This window comes from Toxorhynchites rutilus, chromosome 3 (assembly GCF_029784135.1).
Source record: "Toxorhynchites rutilus septentrionalis strain SRP chromosome 3, ASM2978413v1, whole genome shotgun sequence".
NCBI lineage: Eukaryota > Metazoa > Arthropoda > Insecta > Diptera > Culicidae > Toxorhynchites > Toxorhynchites rutilus.
In genome coordinates, this window is record NC_073746.1 from 199,111,641 (window position 1) to 199,132,915 (window position 21,275).

Below are 21,275 nucleotides of genomic sequence, written 5' to 3' on the forward strand. Positions count from 1 at the left end.
TGCCGAATTGATTTGTGGTGAGATGAGCTAGAAGAAATATTCTTTGATCAAGCCGCCACTCGTTCACTGAGTTCACGGCGATTCAAAATAGTTTTGATGTAGTTCGTTTTTGCTAAAGGCCAGTACGGTGTTGTATGGACTAGCTCAATCCCCAGTTCATGACAATAACTTCGGAACTTTTCACACTCGAAACGTATCTGTGGACCATTGCTTGCCCTCTTTGTTTGGAAACTCCGAACCGTCCAAATATGGTAGGTAACTCACCAATCGTATTTTTTTTCCGCCTCGCAACCACCTCAATGAATCCAATGTGGTAGACGACAATAACGAACAATAATTGTCGGATAGTCATTTCCTCCAGAGCATCGAAGAGCACAGGGAGCAAAATTGACAGTCCAGATAATACGTCTGCAGGATTTTGTTCTCCTGGTACTTGTACGATTTTAAAATCGAAACTATGAAGTCGCGAAACCCACCTTTCAATTAGGGTACACGGTTTAGAAGGATTTAATTATCTCCAAATATATGTGGATGATCTAAATCGGTTCAGTGGTTATGAACTATGAATTTTTGAAAAAAATCCTAAAATGAATACCCTAATAAAAAAGACGGGTGGGTAATGTCGGGGACATAACCGGAGTGACGTAGGACTATACAAAGGGGACAGCTTTTGTTAAATATATATTTTAAATATATTGTTTTATTTTCTTCTCCTACGTGAATACCTACCTATCAACCTGAAAAATGGATTAGTTTACTGTTTACTGTTTATGAATATGTTGATGGTTCTGAAAAGAACCTTTGGTGTTGTGTTTTTGTTATCACTCGATATTCCCATCTTGTTCGGTTAAACCTTCCTGTTTAGCTATTGCGTTTGCCACTCGCCACAGCTTTCACAGTTGGAAAATTTCTTCCCATCCAGCTTGTGACATGTTGTTCAGTAAATAACATTTAATGCAACGTGCCGGAGAAACACTTTGCCACTCACTGAAACTAATTGTTGCCTTGATGAGCGCCGAACCGAAGCTGCTCTGTTCTTGATGCGGGTTTTCTGATTGTCGTGAGCAGCTTTGCAAGCCAACTCGAGCACTCCGACGGTCGAAACTCTATAATCGCTGTTAGGTATACTGGTGCTCCGGCACCAATCCGTTCGGCCTAGTTACCCTTGCGGAGCAATCAGTGAATGCGACCAACAGGGAACTGGAGACCTGCACGGTTCGAGTTAGACTTTGCCTTTCCCTTAACTTGTCCTCCTTTGTTACGTACACGATGCCGATGCCGTACAACCACACGGGTTTACGGTTTGAAAGAAAATAAGATACTTTTTTGGGGTCCGCGTGTTTTATACTCTAGCGGTACACACTCACAGGATAGAGACAAATCGGCAGACTCAGCCAGAGGGGCGAGTCCAACGAAACAAACGAATGAGCGTTAAAAGGCAGCGATGGCAAAAAAAATACATTCATTACGATTTGTTCGCTCGTTGGATTCACATGCAGGGTAAAAAAGGTCCTTTTCAGGATCACAAAATTATCTTCAATCTAAAGAGTTTATTGTTTTGTTATCACTCGATATTCCCATCTTGTTCGGCTAAACCTTTCTGTTTAGCGATTGCATTTGCCACTCGCCACAGCTTTCACAGTTGGAAAATTTCTTCCCATCCAGCTTGTGACATATTTTACAGTGAATTACATTCAATGGCACGTTGCATTACCACCACTCAGTGTCGCATTAGAGGCGATTTTAACCTGTAATTGAACATTTGCGATGACAGTGGTACAGTGTCGACTTTCAATGTGGGGTCATAATTTGGATCTCTATGTTTACAAAAATGTCCAACTAAATAAGTCGCATTACATGTCCGTCCAATTAGCTGAATGTCGAACTAATTGTAAATTACTGTACTTTCAATCTGAAAACAATTTAAGAATTGGTGAAAATTGAATAATCAGGAAAGTCCCCAACTATCAATAATCTCAGAACAACTGCCAAATTCACATACTCATTAGATCCTGGCAAACAAATTATGAAAACATCAATTTGTGTTTTATTATTATTTTGGATAATGTTTTAGAAAGCATTGAACTTTATTTCCTAAACTCTTTTTTGGAAGGTTTAATGTCCCTGAAAAGCGCCTTGTTTTATGGAATGGTTCCAATTTAGAAAACTTAGTACTCGTGGTTTTGAAAAAAAACCATTTCGAACGCCCTCGATGCCGCCTTGTTCTGGATTTGCCACCAAAGCAGTTTGTATAAAGAACGAAACTTTTTTCTTCTGCTACCTGCTGCCGTTTTGCGATTGCGTTTGCCACTCGTCACTCGCTGCAACTGCCTGTTGTCTTGATGTCCACCGAACCGAATGTGTTCTGTTCCGAATGCGGGTTTTCTTATCGTCGCCAGCAGCTTTGCCAGCTAACTCGATTACTTCGGCGGCCGAAACTATATAACGCCGGCTAGGTGGACTGGTGCACTGGTACTAACGCGCTCGGCCTAGCTACCCTTGCGGGGAACTCCAGATCAACACGGTTCGAGCGGGATTTTGCCTTTCCCTTCACTTTTCCTCCTTTACCATGTCCAGACATGGCTGCTTGTGTTGGTTTGTTGGATGTGTTGTGATGCGAACCGATGTGGTGTACGGTTTGAACGAGAATGATCGTTACGGCAGCGGAGCGGGGATTTTTAAGCTGACTGGCTGGCTCGAGAATTACGCATGTGTGAGACTGCGACCAATGTTTCCCTCATTTTTTTTCTTTTTCCTTTCTAATCGTGCTTCATTCTATTTCGCTGCTGCTCTGGTTGCCCGTTTTGGTCGGTACGATTTGAGGAGCACAAAATGGACCAATCAAAATTGGGGCACATAGTGCATTTGGACAATGCTTGATATTTCACAATTATTCAATTATTTATCTCAAGAAAAATGAAATGTTATTCGATATGATAGATGCGTAGATATATTTCCTATCAATTGATGCAAAAACCTTTGCGATCTATTGAGAAATGCTCGAGTTATTAGCGTTCCAAATCTTGCATTTTTCCTACTTGTTCAGTGCCTAGATTTCCATTTCACCCCCTATATCTTCCGGTTAGACGTAGTCCTACGTCAAAATTAAAAAAACGGGTCTAATGTTTTGCATTAAAACCAAAACTACTACTTTTGACGAAAATCTAAGAACCACTATATCGGTTTGGCATAGATAGGCATGATAGACTAATATACTTATATTGAAATCAAAGAATTGTTACAACCTTTGTTGAAGTGTCGACAGTAAGCGTCTAACGGATTGTTTTGACTATATTTGGCACGGTGACTAGGCATCGCCACGAGTCGCTGATGCCATAGCTGTCAGGATGGTACGTGTAGTTTAACATTTCGAAGTAGTTAACTGCAGTCCATTTTGCCCGTCATTAGATCAAAATTGAAAATCCTATGTGACACCAATCGTTGCCTTCCCGAGGTTATCATACCAAAAAGTGCACAGCGCTATTGATGGGGTGGTAAGTTGGTGGAATTATTCCAAGGCAGTCCACGTAGAGCATACCTGACGAAGCGTTTCTAAACACGTCGATATGAACGGTGGTCGTCAGGTGGTTCTATTTTGAATTTATTTTCAGTTGGTAGGTTTAAACCTCTGGTTTAATACCAATGAATCTTGGACTCCCGTGGAAGATCCTGGTTGGTCGTGTTCTTAGGGAGCTGATCCGCCCGCAAAAAAAACACCTCCGTTTCTGTTCCGTAGGTTTAAGCGAAGAAGTGGATTGCCCGGTGACACGTCGCTCTAGGCACATCTCTTTGAAAATGTGATATCCTTTTTTAAAGCGTCTCCAAGAATACATCTGGCTACATCTCAAATGACGCATTCTACCCGCTGTATTCTTCTCGATCAAAAGCGCTGCCCTCTTCTCAAGTGCTTTGTGCTCGCCGCTAAATAATCACTACACATTCTGCGGGAATCACCGCTCATCTTTCACTGATACTGCAGCTTAGAGTCTTATCATTGTGGACGTCATCAAAAGTTCTACCAAGCTATTATTTACTTCTGTTCCATCCTTTACTGTAACTGTCAGTGTATTCTAGAAGCGAAGAGAAAATAACTGTACAACAATTTAGATTGAATAAAGATTAAAACGTGTCCTAAATTCTTTATATTAATTTCCGTGTTTTACGTTTTTTTTTCCAAAATATATATTTTTATCAAGGCTCATATGGCGTTAGCCTCACGGGGCCGGGAGTTCAATACTTTGACAATTTTTCTTATTATCTATGTTAGTAATATGTAACCGATTACTCGCGGTTGGCTCGAGGTTAGTATTACAAGTGTTCTCGTAATTCGGATGTTGCTGTCTCCAATGCTCTGTACGTGTGCCCGACACGGGATACTTCCTATTGGGATGCAGCTGATCCTTAATCAGCAACGCCCCCCTAGTCTGTACCTCATATCTAGCGTGGTGCGTCTTTCTCGACTCGAGGAATCCAGGGTAGAATGGTCACTAACCGGCGCAATCATCAGTTCATGTAGAGTTGTCATGAGCGGTACAACCTTTGGCTCTTGTTGAATGATCAGTGGGCTGCACAACCTTTGGCCCGTGTATCTGTAAAGAGTGTGTGTATGTATTGCCGCGACTAAGTAAAAGTTTATCGATCGGATAGGAGGGATATAAAACGGGGACACAACGAAGGAAACATCATTAAACGTTGACATCGGCGTTCCTGAGGAACAGGTATAGATGAAGCAGAAGATCAGGATCACGGCTACCTAAGATATCCCGGACGGGGATCTCCGATTGTCTGCCTTGTGCTCTCAGTGCTCTAGAGAGCTGAGAGCGAGCAGTATGGAACCGGATACACGACCAGACAACATGCTCGATGTCGTGGTAGCCATCGCCACAATCACAAAGATTGTTTGCTGCGAGCCCAATGCGATAGAGAATCGCGTTTAGGTTGTAGTGATTGGACATAAGCCGAGATATCACGCGAATGAAATCACTACCTACATTCAATCCCTTGAACCATGCACTCGTCGAGACCTTAGGGATAATCGTGTGTAACCAACGACCGAACTCATCACCACTCCACATGCGCTGCCAACTTACGAGCGTATACTAAGTTGGTGGTGGAAATTAGTGCGATTCGCGTAAAAATCGAAATATTTTTTCGAAAGCTCGCAGGTGGTGCAAATCGGCCGAGAGTTCGGGTGGATCGTCGCGAAGAGGTAAATTGCATGAGAAGGTTGCGATCGAGAAGTTAGGGGATAGTAACTGGCCTCTATGGAAATTCAAGACCAACCTGGTTCTCGGCGAAAAAGGTCTGTCCGATATTGTGAAAGGCAGCACCGACGAATGATTGTATTTCCAAAGATGGAATTGCCCAGTCTGTTATTGGTCTAGTCTTGGGAGACTAGACATGGGATGCCCCACAGACTCACCATGAGAGAAAATCGATGTGTGGAAAAGTATTCTTTATGAGGAAATTGTAGTAGTATGACAGACCATTTATCGGAGATAACGCTTCTACACAATCGTTTCGCTGGGATAGGAGAAACGATGACAGACCACTAGCTAGTGTCGATCATTCTCTCAAACCTCCTGGAATCGTACAATTCACATATCATGTCGCTCGAGTCTCGTCCGGAAGAATAGCAATCGTTGGACTTTGTTATAGGACGACTATTGGATGAGTGGAAGAGACGCAGTGATGGTGGAATACACAGTGGAAGCAGTGCAGATCAACCATCAACAAAACAAACAATCAAACAAAGTGTTATTAATGTGACAAGGAGGGACATCTTAAACGGGATTGCAGCAGAAAGTAAACAAAGACAAATCGATGTTTATTTGTTCGAAATTGTAACTTCCTGTTCGTTACTCGTGAGTGACTATGAGTGTCTAGCTCAAAGAGCATGATGAGAAAACCACAGGGTCGTTCTCCCAGCACTCACCGGCAGCATCTAGCTGTTAATCGGGAGCTCGGGTTTAATTTCCTAAAAGTGTTATACACACGCAACAAGGGACAGAACCCTCAGCCGTTTTCCAACTTCCTCAAAGGCTGACGATGGCACACGATTCCTGCCAAACTAGAGCGGGCGAGGCCTGACAACTCCTTTTGAGTTCGGGAAAACGACAAACAGAAATACGGAAATATGTGTACAAACGAAAATTTATGTAAACCAAACTTTTAATTTCTTACACGTGTATTATGTTTGTAGTGGCGTACTATATAAATTCTATGTGTAAATACTTCTTTTACTTTTAATTTAATTCTCAACATATACTTTTCTATGTGTTTTGATATACTTTACTATTTGTGACGTCACAGTTTATGGTTTTGTATACTTGCGCAATCGTTATGTATTTGAGCAATGTGGTGTGGTCCTCAATTTGGTGTGATACGTTGTTTATCCATATCCTTGTGTGAATATGTCTTCCTGTTTCGTCCTCTGGGACACGTCTGTCCAGGTTCGATTGTCCTTCGCAATCGGTTGTAAAAGTTGCGGTTAGAGTGCTCGGTCTTGCTGTAAGCCAATCGCTTGAGTTTGTTGGTGGCTCTCTACACTTTCTGCCTAGAAAGTTGTGGTTGATGCCTATTTTGGAGAAGACATAAAAAAAAGCCCACTGTGCGGACCTGCACAGTTGAGGTTAGCACTGTATCGATCGAAGACCACCACCACTCGCCACCACATGCTCGTTTTATTTTACTTTACCTTTTTTTCAGTTTTTTTTTTCTTTTTCAGGGTTTCCAGGTAAGTGTATAATTAATTATTTTTCAGGTTCCTATTTCTATAAAAAAAACCTATATTATGTACTTCTATCTTTCACTACTATTCTGACAAACCTTTTTTTCACAAACTCAATTATTCTACAATTCCTTCCACTAACTGTTTCTTTTTTTCATTTATGCCTACAACAAAAATTCATGAATACACATATTACACACAAAATACAAAAATTAAATTACTACACACGACGCGCACTTCTACTCCCGTTCATAGTTCTAGGCAGAAAGACTGACCATCGCCTTTAGCCGAGTGTTCAAGCCTATTGTTGGAGGGAAGCGGAAAAAACCCAACTCCGACAATGGGTTTGTACCTTCGCTATCTGGCTGAGAGCCCTGCCTAGTGAGCGGTGTGTAGAACACTTCAAATGCGGTTCTCACTACAGCTCAAACCGACGCAGCCATCTGCCTTCGATTACCAGGGGAATGACACGCTGCAGTATTCGCATTGTGCGCAGTTTTTGTGTGTGTAGTTTGTTGTGTTGTGATGTGGGTGTGTTGAAAGGTGTCAAAGACACATATGATATGGAACCTACCGGTTACATTACCTCCCCGTCCGTCTTTCAAAAGGAACTAAGTTCCTTTTGAAACTTAGAAGAAAAACAACTCCTACTCAAACATCACTTACCCGGGGATAAGAGAGTTGAGGGGGTGTAAAAGGCTATATTTGGTGTCCTGATATTCTCTCACACTCGCGAGAGAAAACAGGACACAGCGAAAACGAATGAATAATCAGGGCGATGCCATACCCTTGGTGAACAATACCAAATGTCACAATTAGTTTGTTTACTAATTCAGTTCACTTCTTTAAATTCGGAGGATAGATATATTTGGAGAAACGTTTTCATTTTCCAGCATAATTCTAGACGAAGAGCGCTCATTCGATCGGATTCCCTCAGAGATCGGTTTTATTTACATTGAGTAATGTTTGGAATACGAATATGGGGATTTATTCTGGAAAGCAAGACTGTTTCTATTCATGCAGTGAATCGAGGGCAGGTAAGTAACATTCATTAATGTATTACTAAATTTTGTTTCTTTTTCAGATGCACCATTCAACTTCTGCAGCAGCTGAATGAGTACAAATACTTTGACTGGTAAGATTCCACATTGATGAGATCACGAATTACATATTTTCTTTAACTTTTTTTTTTCTTTTCAGGAAGCGGGTTTCAAATCAGCAGACGAGAAGATTCCAATGGACTTTCCTTTTTCATCGGCCAATTCATAGGAACTTGTACCGACTCGGGCGAGAACTAGGCAGGGAATATAACATGGTCCCAGTTTTGCGTTGTATTTGTTGATGGCTGAGGACTGACGAAAGTTTCTTTTTAGTACTTTTTGACCCGGATAATATACCGGAGCATACGTTCTAGATCGTAGGTTGTAATATTTGGTGTTCTTATCGTGTTGTTTTTTCAGATTCTTGTAGACTAAATCGCGAATAAAGGAATCAAGTTTGAGTTTGTTTTGAAGTCGTTGTTCCTCAGAAAGAGTTTCGGCATCTAAATCCATTTTGTGCTCGTCACCGGAACTAACGATTTCATGACCAAAAAGAATGCGATATGGTGTGAAACTTGTTGCGGAGTGTGGAGTGTTATTCAGAGTGTATTCTAACTCTGATATACGTGTATCCCAAAGGGTTTGATCTGAGCGAACATAAGTTCGAATGCACGCATTTATCGTTCTGTTCAGCCTCTCCACCGGGTTGGATTGGCTATGGTGGCGAGAGTTGGCCCAATGGGTAATATTATATTTTTCGAGTAACTTTTTAAATTCTTTCGACAGAAATGTGGACGCATTGTCCGTAATAATGCATTCCGGTGTCGAATAGCGTCGAAACCAATTTTCTTCAACAAGTTTGCAAACGAGTGAAGTGGAAATTTTTCGAACTGGAAACAACAAGCAGAATTTCGAAAACAAATCCATAATAACTAGCAAGTGGCAGTTACCTTGCTTAGATCGAGGCAGAGATTGTATGAAATCTAGAGCAATGATCTGAAATGGTTTTGAGGTGATTCGTTGTTGTCCCATTTGAGGTAATTGGGAGCGATTGCTGGGTTTACTTTGTTGGCAAATTGTACATTTCTGAATGTAATTCCTAACTTCTTTTGCCATTTGCGGCCAATAATACCTTTTTCTGACCAACGCCAGGGTTTTCTCATATCCCTGATGGAGTGCATCGTCATGTTCCTGCACTAAGATGCTTTCTTTGAGGGATGTAGGAACACAAGTCTTCCACTCAAAACGGTAATCCAGGTTATTTTCGAAGTTGTTTACATATTTTCTTAATTTTCCATTTTCGATTCTGAAGTCTTTGTATTTTTCAGGTTGTTTCTGTACATTTTTCATCATGATTTGGTACCAATCAGATTCGTCGGAGGAAACAGAGAGCACTTCCACAGCCCGAGATAGAGCATCAGGCACAACGTTGTCTACGCCTCGTCTGTGCTTGATCTCCATATCGTGCCGTTGTAACTCGATGCTCCAGCGACACAATCTTGACGATGTACGCCAACTACTACGTAATATGTAGGATAGTGCGGATGCATCTGTGTAGACCGTAAACTTATAGCCTTCCACGTAGCATCGAAATTTTTCGATGGATTTGAGAACCGCTAGTGCTTCTTTCTCGGTGGCCGCGTACCTTTGTTGCGTGGTACCTAGCTTTTGTGAAAAATATGCTATGGGTTTATCTATTCCGTCATAGCTTTGGGTCAACACCCCCGCAATAGCCGTATTGCTAGCATCGCAGTGTATGCTGAAGCCTTTGCTAAAGTCAGGATTTGTGAGGATTGGAGCACTAATCAATAACTCCTTCACTTTAACGAATGATTTTTCCGCTAGGTCGTTCCAACGTACTGCCTTGGGTTTGCCTTTGAGAAGATCTGTAAGAGGCTGTACAACTTCACTGAAGCTTGAAATAAATCTTCGGTAGTAGTTGCACATCCCTAAAAATCTTCTCAAGGCTCTCAAGGTAGATGGTCTCTCGAAGTTAACTATCGCTTCAATCCGTTCAGGATTGGGACGCAAACCAGATTTTCCGATAATATATCCCAAATAAGGCACTTCAGTCACACAGAACCGCGACTTTTCGAGATTTATGGAAAGGTTTGCTGCCCGTAATCTCAGTGCAACTTCTCGTAGTCTATCCAGATGCTCCTCGAACGTGTTGCTGGTGACAATAATATCGTCTAGATATACAAACACGTTCGGTTCCAGTTCACTACCACCCAATACTCTGTCCATCAGTCGCGACAACGTGGCCGGACTGTTGACGAGACCGAAGGGCATCCTAGTAAACTGGAACAACCCTCGCCCCAGCACGGAGAACGCCGTATATTTCTTCGACTTCGGATGTAGTGGCACCTGAAGGAACGCTTTGGACAAATCAATTGTCGAAATGTACCGGCTAGGTCCTAGTCGACTTAGAATACGGTCTGCGTGTGGGAGAGGATAGGAGTCCCGGATAGTCCGCTCGTTCAATTTACGAGCATCCAGGCACAAACGCACTGAATGGTCTGGCTTGTCGACCGGAATCAATCGTAAAGCCCAATCGCTATACGATCGTTCAATGATACCACATTGTAACAAACGGTCAAGTTCTTCATCAATTGGAGCTTGCTTCTTAGGCGACATCGGAAAAGGGTTTATTCGAACAGGGGGCAATTTTCTAGCTTCTTCTGTCAACTCTATACGGTGTTGTATCATGTTGGTAGTGTCCAACTGTCCCTCTACGGTAATTTTGAACAAGTGTTTGACGTCTTCTAATGCTTGAATTTGGTTTTCATCTAATGTTATGCCGTTGGCAGGGCATTCAATTTCCTCTACCGCGGCAGGAGCCATGGTTGGGACAATTCCAAACGCACTCCAAAAATCGGTTCCTAAAATCAATTTTCGTTTCAGCGAGGGAATCACAAGCGCTGTAATGATTTTTGTGCTTTCATTAAAGGTTACTGGTAAATTCACGTAACCTGTTACGATTAATTTTTGTCCACTCGCCGTTGACACATCAACATCTGTCGGGTGAATCCGTAATTTACTTTTCGTGATAATTTCATTGGCACCATCTCCTAGAATGGTTCGATTTGCTCCACTATCCAACAATCCGGTTATCGGAATATTCTGAATGGTGACTTTAACAAACGGTCTAGTATCTTCTGGCTGGTTGAAAAAAATTTGATTGATTTCGAAATTCGAGGTATGGATATATTCATTAGAATTTACTTTCCTATATCCCATTAAATTAAAATTGGGAAAATGTTGGTTTTGAGGATTTTTACCTTTGTTTTGACCTGCCTGCCTCCCCAGACAGTCTACTGGAAGTTTTTTGTACAATATGGACAATTATGTGTGTCCACATTGGGAAAACCGCATTTCTTGCAAAATTGATGTGGTGGACCTTCGCACTCTTCAAAGTGGTGTCCGGGTAACCGACAATTAAAACATCTCCCATTGTTAGGAGGACTATGATTTGCCAACAACGCATTCTGTCCTTTGGAAATGATGGAAGAATTTTTAATATATTCTGTTTTCTTTTTCATTGTAGGTTCATTGGTTTTCTTATTGGTTTCCTCATCGTGAGAAGAATTTTTCTGCGATCTATTAAAACTCCGGGTTTTCACAACATTGTTACGCTTTGGTTTTGCTCCCTGGTTGATTTCATCTACGTGCGAACGATTTCGCGTCGTTTGTGCCTCGTTATTCTGGCTATATCTGTACCAGTATGTAGAATCTAACTTTCGACCAAATCGTTTTAAATCCGCCAGATTATCGATATTAGATGCGATAGCATGGCTTTTATATTCTGATCGCATATTTCTAAATACAATTTCGAACTTTTTACCTTCCGAAATCGTTCTGGTTAGTGAACCAAATATGTTCTGCATTTCGAAAAAAATAATCTTGGAATTTTTCTTTCATTCCCTGTTTCCTAGATATAGCGCGTAATTCTCCTACATGATCGTGGTCTGGGGTTAAGAATTCTTTTTTCATCTCCTGAATTAATTCTTTCCAGTTTCCGAAATCTTCGTTTTCTATCCCGCTCATGAACCATGCTTTGGCTGGGCCGCTAAACAAATGAATAGCTGAATTGAACAGTTCTCTGTTAGTAAGTCCTTCTGATTTCGCTATGAACTCGACTTCTTTAATAAATTTAATTAAATTCTGACCATTATCTTTACCATCGTAGCGAAGTTTCCAATCTGATATTGGTTTACTACGACTACGGTACGAATGTTTTCGTGATCTAGATCTACGCCGATGATGCATTCTCGAATCAGAGGAATCAGACGACGAATTCAAGTCCGAATCCAGCCGATCCCTACGAGGCCATATTTCATTTTTACTTAATGGAAATCTACGGACAAATTTATCTCCATTTTCCATTGGTTTAGGTTGTGGAGTTCTCGGAAATCCGCAGTGAACCGGAGGCCCGTATGGAAATATGCTCTGCTGGTTATTGTGAAAGTTATAACATCCCGTCGACTTCAATTTTCTACGCGATTCTTGTACATTTTCGTTCTGACCGCTACATTCTGGAATTTCTTCGTCTTTTTCTTGATTGGGATCATTGTTTGCACTCACTTGAGCACTGGGCGAAACTAGTTGACCTTGGGACATTGCCAAATTTGACAAAGATTTGGAAATTTGATTTATAATCTCTGTTTGAATTTGTGAAATTGGTGAGAATGGTGAAAAATACGTATTTAGAAGACCTCTTATTGAATTAATTAGAAGATCTAAGTCATCTAGATCTTCATTTTCATCTGCATATTCCTGTAGCCTACGACTTCTCATGAAATAATGAGTTAAACGCGTTTTCAAAGTATCGCGAATTCCTTCGAAACGAGTCTTGTTTTCCAGATAGTCTCGAATTTGTTTAATATTTTCATCTATTATTTGGATTTCACTATCCACGTCTAACTGAGCACGTGCGAAATCAATATCTACCTTATTCTTTTCTCGTTCCTCTCTTAAGCGATCTCTCAACCGTCTCTGAATGGCTGACCGACTCTCTGTATTCTCGAATTGGACCGCTCGAATGACCATTTCGTATTCAATCTCCTGTCTTTCCAGGTGGTGTACTAATAATGTTTTATATTGCATCTGTATTTCAGTGTCCATTGTAGAACTTTGTCTCTCTTAATGCTGACTGATTAATAATGAATCACTGCCAGATCAACGTCTGTTCCCTTATACAGACTCACTCTGCTATCCAGCTGTACTGACCCTTCTTAGTCCTGATTCGTAGGAACCAGGCTCCAGGACGGTTTTCAAACGGCCCTGTGATTCTAGGGATTTAAATCAGTCAGATTGAGAAAGATGGACGTTTCGTTCAATGCAACAACACATTTATCCCGAAATACAAATAAACGAGAATTTATAACGAAATTAATAAATAAGTGAACAATTTTTCGAATGAATACAGATATACATAAATAATAAATATTTTTCATATACATAAACATGCAAATAACATATAACACTAAATGTATGAATGAAAATAATGTATATATTGAGAAATTATCTATGAAAACATTTGGAGAACGATAAAGAAGAAAATGAATAATACGAAGTATTTTATTCCTCCCTCTATGGGGGGATAGTGTAACCGTTCAGTTCCTAACTTATCCGTGTTCGTGTGTATGTGTGTGTTTTTGTTGGGCGCCAATTTGTAACTTCCTGTTCGTTACTCGTGAGTGACTATGAGTGTCTAGCTCAAAGAGCATGATGAGAAAACCACAGGGTCGTTCTCCCAGCACTCACCGGCAGCATCTAGCTGTTAATCGGGAGCTCGGGTTTAATTTCCTAAAAGTGTTATACACACGCAACAAGGGACAGAACCCTCAGCCGTTTTCCAACTTCCTCAAAGGCTGACGATGGCACACGATTCCTGCCAAACTAGAGCGGGCGAGGCCTGACAACTCCTTTTGAGTTCGGGAAAACGACAAACAGAAATACGGAAATATGTGTACAAACGAAAATTTATGTAAGCCAAACTTTTAATTTCTTACACGTGTATTATGTTTGTAGTGGCGTACTATATAAATTCTATGTGTAAATACTTCTTTTACTTTTAATTTAATTCTCAACATATACTTTTCTATGTGTTTTGATATACTTTACTATTTGTGACGTCACAGTTTATGGTTTTGTATACTTGCGCAATCGTTATGTATTTGAGCAATGTGGTGTGGTCCTCAATTTGGTGTGATACGTTGTTTATCCATATCCTTGTGTGAATATGTCTTCCTGTTTCGTCCTCTGGGACACGTCTGTCCAGGTTCGATTGTCCTTCGCAATCGGTTGTAAAAGTTGCGGTTAGAGTGCTCGGTCTTGCTGTAAGCCAATCGCTTGAGTTTGTTGGTGGCTCTCTACACTTTCTGCCTAGAAAGTTGTGGTTGATGCCTATTTTGGAGAAGACATAAAAAAAAGCCCACTGTGCGGACTTGCACAGTTGAGGTTAGCACTGTATCGATCGAAGACCACCACCACTCGCCACCACATGCTCGTTTTATTTTACTTTACCTTTTTTTCAGTTTTTTTTTTTCTTTTTCAGGGTTTCCAGGTAAGTGTATAATTAATTATTTTTCAGGTTCCTATTTCTATAAAAAAAAACCTATATTATGTACTTCTATCTTTCACTACTATTCTGACAAACCTTTTTTTCACAAACTCAATTATTCTACAATTCCTTCCACTAACTGTTTCTTTTTTTCATTTATGCCTACAACAAAAATTCATGAATACACATATTACACACAAAATACAAAAATTAAATTACTACACACGACGCGCACTTCTACTCCCGTTCATAGTTCTAGGCAGAAAGACTGACCATCGCCTTTAGCCGAGTGTTCAAGCCTATTGTTGGAGGGAAGCGGAAAAAACCCAACTCCGACAATGGGTTTGTACCTTCGCTATCTGGCTGAGAGCCCTGCCTAGTGAGCGGTGTGTAGAACACTTCAAATGCGGTTCTCACTACAGCTCAAACCGACGCAGCCATCTGCCTTCGATTACCAGGGGAATGACACGCTGCAGTATTCGCATTGTGCGCAGTTTTTGTGTGTGTAGTTTGTTGTGTTGTGATGTGGGTGTGTTGAAAGGTGTCAAAGACACATATGATATGGAACCTACCGGTTACAAAATGTTGATGGTAAGCCTGTGTATATTGTGCTCTATGTAGATGATGTTGTTATCGGATGTGAGAACTCAGCAAAGATAGATCGCGTTCAAGAAGCGATCAGCAAGCATTTTGAAGTTACCGGATTAGGAGAATTAAAATATTTTCTCGTCCTGCAGATTGGCCGCGTCGCCGGAAACTATAACGTATGTCTTTCAGGATACGTCCAACGCGTTGCTGAACAGTTTGAATTGTGTGATGCTAAATCATCTCGCAACTTCCGGACAACGTGAACTATAGAAGTTTAGTGGGAGCGTTATTATCTATTTATGTGATTTCGCGACCTGATATAGGTGTTGCAACTTTGATTCTTGCTCGAAAAGTTTCCCGTCGGATCGTCGGAGGCTGATTAGGCAGCAAAACTTGTCGTCAGGTATTTGCGTGGAACCATACATTGGAAACTGCAATTCAGAGGATCTGCACCAAAGTAGGTTATTCAGATGCAATTTGGTCTGGAGACCACAAAACTCGAAAGTCAACATCTGGATTCGTATTTACCGTGAGTGGTACTGCAGTTGCCTGGAGAAGTAAACAGCAGAATGTCGTAGCACTCTCATCAATGGAATCAGAATACATCGCGCTCAGTGAGCAACAAAGAAAGTTCTGTGGTTACGAAGATTATTCACTGGCTTAGGACTCCAACAGACGGAGCCTTGCAATCGGAGTGCCGATGCAAGTAAATTTCTGTTCAGTTCTTTAAACTTTTGGTCATAATTTTTATATTTTCAAACATCAGAATTGGTGACTGAGAAATCAGGAGTCAATAAATGTTCTCAACATGTTGATAATAAATTCAAACAAGTTTATTGCGTTCATCGGCAGACTGTGTTTTGACTCATAAATATTGAATGATTAGCATTGTGAATCTTCGGGACTTGTACAATCTGGAGGGACTGCTAATACCAAGTGTCAGGATTATCTAAGACCATCAGGATTATCCGAAGATGACCCGTAGTTGTCGCCTATAATTTAAATTTGGATATGGATTTTTATTGAGAATATCAAAACTGCCTGACAGTTTTTTGTTTGACGAGAATTTGTTTGTTCCAGATGACATTCAAAGGTTTGAAGTAGAACTATCGTGGCAGAGCGTCTTCTTCGGAATATTTGTTCAAGCTACTAGTTCTGATCACCTAAGTGATAATCGGACCGATTCATTTCATGCATCCACTCACTTATGTGATCGTTTCGCTGCACTGAGTGATTTGTAGAAATCGAGTATCTATTGCGGATTCCGGTTTTCGATTTTTCGACGATCCAAATTTCTCGTCTGTCGACAAATGTTCTCCGACCAATTTTTTTACTCTGGTGAGAATTGAATTGGCCCTGCTTAACGATTTCGCTAACTCGTGCGAAATGTTAGGATTTTCACGATGCGAGAGGTCGACCAAACTTGAATCGTAGCACCCTTTATGCATTCACTCTTTTCAAACTTAATTATTTTGTTCTGTATTTTGATTGATTTTGTTTCTTTTTCCAGATGTATCGCACGCAACTGAAACTGTTCACGTTGATGTGTCTGATTCTGACACTCAACCTGAAACTAACTACGGCTCAATCTAATTACGCATCACATGGAAACAGCATCGAATACCAAGGCGAGGGTTTGCCCGAGGAAGCCACCCTTGATGGAAAGGTTTGTATGACGAGATTCTCAAGCCCAATTCACATGTATTGTTTTTTGTGCTATTTTTTCTTTTAACTGAAAAAAGTTTTTCCTTCATTATAATCTAATATCTGTACATGCAGGTAACGAAACTGGATGATCTCAGTCCTATTATTTTTCTCAATCGAACCAAAGCTGCCTTAAACTGTGCTGCCGGTTCTATGCTAGTGGAGTTGAAATTCAATGAAAGGTTCTTCGGTATGGCATATGCAAATTTCGATAGAAGTAGTGCATGCCAAATCACGGGCAAAGGAGATACGAGTTATAGCATAGAACTTCCTCTGAAAGGATGTGGAACTAAGCAGGTATGCAAACAGAACGAATGATATAATGTCTATTCTACATTGTTACTTCTGTGTTCAAGGAACCGCAACGTGTGTTCACAAACAACATTGTAGTACGTTTCCATCCAGGACTCGAAATGGATGGTGATGAAATAATCACCATAGTGTGTCGTTATCCACCTCCAGTAGCACCAATCCCAGCTGGTCTGCCAGCTCCTATGTATGGATAAGCATGTTGTACTCATCATGTAATTTTCTTATAAAAATAATTCATTTTAGTTTAACTGGAATAATAGCACCACCATTTCTCGAACCCCCTCTGAAAGGAATTCAAATCCTTTTTATCATCTGTGCTATCATGTTTCTTACGTTGTTGCTTATTGGTTTGGGACTATCGTACTATTGTCTACGACGTCAACCTATTCCTATTGTAAGAAGAGTTGTGCATGTGGGAAGTGGTTCTGAAATTACGGCTCTTGAAACAGGCAGCATAGGTAAAATAGTTTTCCGATTTCATATATGCCGTTGTGTTTTATTTTTCTTTCCAGTCACATACACATTTTATTTTATTTAAACTTACTTTACTTTAAACTTACTAAGTATTTACTACATTCTCCCATTCAGGTAGCATATCTGGGTTGAAAATTCCACATGCACATCCACATATCGCTTTGCACCAAACTCAAAGTATATCCGGAAGTGAAGGTCCTCTTATTCCTTCTGATTATCCAAGCGAATCACAATCTGAAAACGAGGAAGTTGACACAGGTTCTCTACCCGTGAGCTCTCACGGTAGTTATGAAAATGGTGCATTCGTTAACGATGCTTCAAGTATCTGTAGTGAAAAATTCGTCCATAGGCAAGCGATACGAGAAGTGGCGACTTGTGAAACTTCTCCCAAGTTTGATATTCATGTTCGTGTGAAAAGGACTCCGCCTCCAATGCCGTCACCACTAACATCTGACACAGAAAGTAACAGCACCATTAACCGAACCGAAAGAAATAATCTTTCGACCATATTGGAATCTCACGAAGATGGAAGAAGTGATAGCATGTTCACATTTGAATCGTTACAAGATGCTGGGCAGTCCCATTTCACGTATACTCCCGAATTGCACCTGGCTCCCAAATACGTGAACTCCGCACCAGTTTTTTCCAAATTTTCAAAAACTCAAAAACAAGTAATACTTTTAATTATTTTTCGTTGTACCACAATCCGATTAATCTTTTTCTATTTAACCAACATTCTTAGATCGAATATAATACTCACGCAGATGAACCACATACATCCTCCGTTCGTAGCACTATCTCTACTGATGTGGTAGACACTCATTCCATGACCGAATTGGTTGATTCTTCTCATTTGTATCCAACCACATTCAACAACACAATTAATTTGAAATACAATGAAAACATTCCTGAGACTCGATCGAATATAATGAAAAAAGAACTATCATCCCATGTTGTAGATGACGTATTTATGCAAACAGTAACAGAGAAGACTACAATCGAAGATATTGAAAGACATAAACGAATGGTTACCGAATATAAGGCAAAACCAGCTGACGTTCCAAACTGGGACGTCACAATCCGGAACTATCGAGAAAACTCCGATTCAGAATGGGAAAATTTCTCCGATATTTCGAGCGCCTCCGGTATAACAATTCCGCAAAATGTACCAGCCGCTCCAGCCTCAACATACATCTTCGAGAATGATGTTCTGCTTCAAAGTCCTGAACTTGTGGGTAACTTGAAGCCGATAGACTTGCCACCAGAAGACAAATCGATTTCCAACTGGGATGTACTCATACGCGTACTGCAGGATGTTGAAATACCAGATATCGCCATTGCAACATCGTCGCTTCATACAGATGTTCCACCTACAACTCAGTTGAGCTATGATGACAAAACAAAATGGAAGGAAATTATCACGACAGAATCAACGTTAAGGTAAGCACATAACAGCGATGGAATTGGCATTTTGTAAAGAGCTAAAATATTTATTCTGTGAGTTCAATGGTCCTCTAGAGAAAATCTAACGTATTTAATGAAAAGTGATATTACTCTACTACGGAAAAAAAAATTAACAAATATGTTTGATAAATAAAGAGAAAGGGTCAAAGTTTTCGGGAAAGTATAACAAATGAAGAATTATTCGATAGACTGGCATGTCTCATTGAAAGCTATATCTACAAAGTGATTCCATTATTGATAACAAATTCATTATTTGTTTGTTTGTTTGTTATTTATTTATTTATTTATTTATTTATTTATTTATTTATTTATTTATTTATTTATTTATTTATTCATTTATTTATATATTTATTACGACTTTTACAACATCACCTGATTCACAATGTTTCTCCAATTAACTCGGTTCATGACTTATTCTTCTTGGGTGGCACTAACGTTCTCAGGTATTATTGCGTATTTTTTTAGTAGTACTTAGTCGAGATTCCTCATGCCAAAAGGCGTGTTATTAGGTATAAGAAATTTAAACTGTGTATGTGAATGTATTCTGGGGTGACAAGCCCTAGATTACGCGTGACCACAGTGCAAGACGGGAAAATTTCTTTATCGATAAATCTTTCGGTCAGAACGGGAACCGAACCCCCGGCAAGATAATGTGTGACGCCAACTACTCGGCCATGAGAGCACTCACGATTCGTAGCTATTTCTCGGCAATTCCGTGGGCAGTCAGTGCTCAATTTCTCTTGCTCCATCTTGTCCAACCACTTTGCTCGCAGTGCTCCTCGTTTTCTCGTTCTAGCCCCATTCTCTATGAACACAATTTTTGCAAGATAGTTGTCCGGAATTCTTGTAACATGTCTGCCCAGCGTATCATTCCAGCTTTATCCACTTTATGGATACTGGGTTCATCGGTGAGCTGCGTGAGCCCGTGGTTCATCCTTCGCCTTCGTTCGCCGCCCTTCTGCACACCACCGAAGATAATTGTTCACACGTGGATTTGTTGAAAATCATGGCACGCAAGTTGGACACCGTTCGTTTCGTAACAACCTCTGACGCAATGTTGAAAAGCAGCATAGAGAGACCATGCTTTTGGCAAAGCCCCCTGACTCCAATGATTCAGATAATTTACCAGATATTCGCACGAACGATGAATGTATGCTGTGTGGTAAGTCGAAATACGAGTGACCACAGTGCAAATCGGAAGAAATTTAATTAAGAAAATCCCCCGATCAGAACGGGATTGGAACCCGAACCCCCGGCATGCTAGGTGTGACGCTAACCACTCGGCCACGGGAACACTTTGAAACATATGCGACTTTAAAGTCGATGGAAAAATGGTGCGTAGGGACTTTGTACTCACAATATTTCTGGGGGATCTACCGTAAGGTAAGGATTTGATCAGTAGTAGACTGATAACCTGATAATTTCCCACAAATTTGTTCATAAGTGGCGAAAATTGCATTAACGACGCAGTATACGTACAAAATCCACTCGATCTTTTCTCTGAATGGTACGGTATCAACAGAATGGTTTTGAACCCATCGAAATGCTCAGTCATATTCTTCTTGCGGAAGCGTTCACCTGTTGTCTTTTCATATATACTACGCAATGAGCATTTGAATCGCGTTGAGATCATCAAGGATTTCGGCGTTATCCTTGATTCAAAACTAACATTCAGAGAGCACATCTCGTATATCACACACTAAAGCATCCAGACTCCCGGACTCCATATTCCACATCACAAAACACTTCAAGGTCATAGGACAAGGCTATCTACTGTGAACTGGTTCGCTCAATCATTCTTGTGTTGTATGGTCGCCTCACTACCAGAATGGTGTCCAGCGCGTCGAGGCAATTCAGCATAAATTTGTTCGTTTCGCTCTACGTAATTTACCCTGGAACGATCCTTCAAATCTTCCCAACTATGAAGATCGTTGTTTGAATGCATTCGATTTATTGAGTTTACGAAGGGACGTCGCTAAGACGACCTTCATATCTGACCTAATTCTCACTAATATAGACTGTTCCTCTCGAATCCATTAATTTCAATATAACATCACGAAATTTGCGCACCAGCACATTTCCTCACGTACTAATTACGGGTATAATGAGCCCGTATCAAGTATGTGTCGCGTTTCCAACCGTTGTTTCACATCTTTCGATTTCAACCTAACGTTCTAATTTAAAGAAGTCTTTTTAATCGTTCTTAGACAATAAGTATATAGTATATATTAGAGTTATCATTAGGGCACTAATGTTCTGATCTGTTCGTAATTGTAATAAAATTAAATAAAATGAAACGACGAAAGATAATTCGGGAAAGCACTTTGTAGGCGGCATTCAGAACGTTGATTGCACCAAAATTTTCACAGTCTAGTTTTTTACCTTTCCTAAAAATTGG

The 21,275-nt window shown here is 40.5% G+C and overlaps 1 protein-coding gene and 2 long non-coding RNA genes across 4 annotated transcripts in view; 1 reads left to right on the forward strand and 2 right to left on the reverse strand.

Annotated features, from left to right (window-relative positions):
- The window catches only part of LOC129780176 (uncharacterized), a 53,608-nt gene that overhangs the window by 2,520 nt on the left and 29,813 nt on the right, over window positions 1-21,275 (forward strand). The window contains exons 2-7 of one of the 2 annotated variants that reach the window (XM_055788168.1): window positions 16,434-16,589; window positions 16,703-16,924; window positions 16,984-17,123; window positions 17,183-17,397; window positions 17,528-18,084; window positions 18,156-18,853. In XM_055788168.1, the coding sequence (XP_055644143.1) occupies window positions 16,434-16,589; window positions 16,703-16,924; window positions 16,984-17,123; window positions 17,183-17,397; window positions 17,528-18,084; window positions 18,156-18,853 (1,988 nt within the window). The remainder of the gene's footprint in view (window positions 1-16,433; window positions 16,590-16,702; window positions 16,925-16,983; window positions 17,124-17,182; window positions 17,398-17,527; window positions 18,085-18,155; window positions 18,854-21,275) is intronic. The other variant, XM_055788169.1, reaches the window with a different exon arrangement.
- LOC129780185 (uncharacterized) lies at window positions 6,170-8,249 on the reverse strand. Its single transcript, XR_008743857.1, has 3 exons — window positions 6,829-8,249; window positions 6,698-6,773; window positions 6,170-6,618 (listed from the first exon to the last, which is right to left on the reverse strand). It is a non-coding gene; the product is annotated as an uncharacterized LOC129780185 (long non-coding RNA).
- Window positions 13,771-14,853, reverse strand: LOC129780186 (uncharacterized). The gene is made up of 3 exons (XR_008743858.1): window positions 14,432-14,853; window positions 14,299-14,375; window positions 13,771-14,218 (listed from the first exon to the last, which is right to left on the reverse strand). It is a non-coding gene; the product is annotated as an uncharacterized LOC129780186 (long non-coding RNA).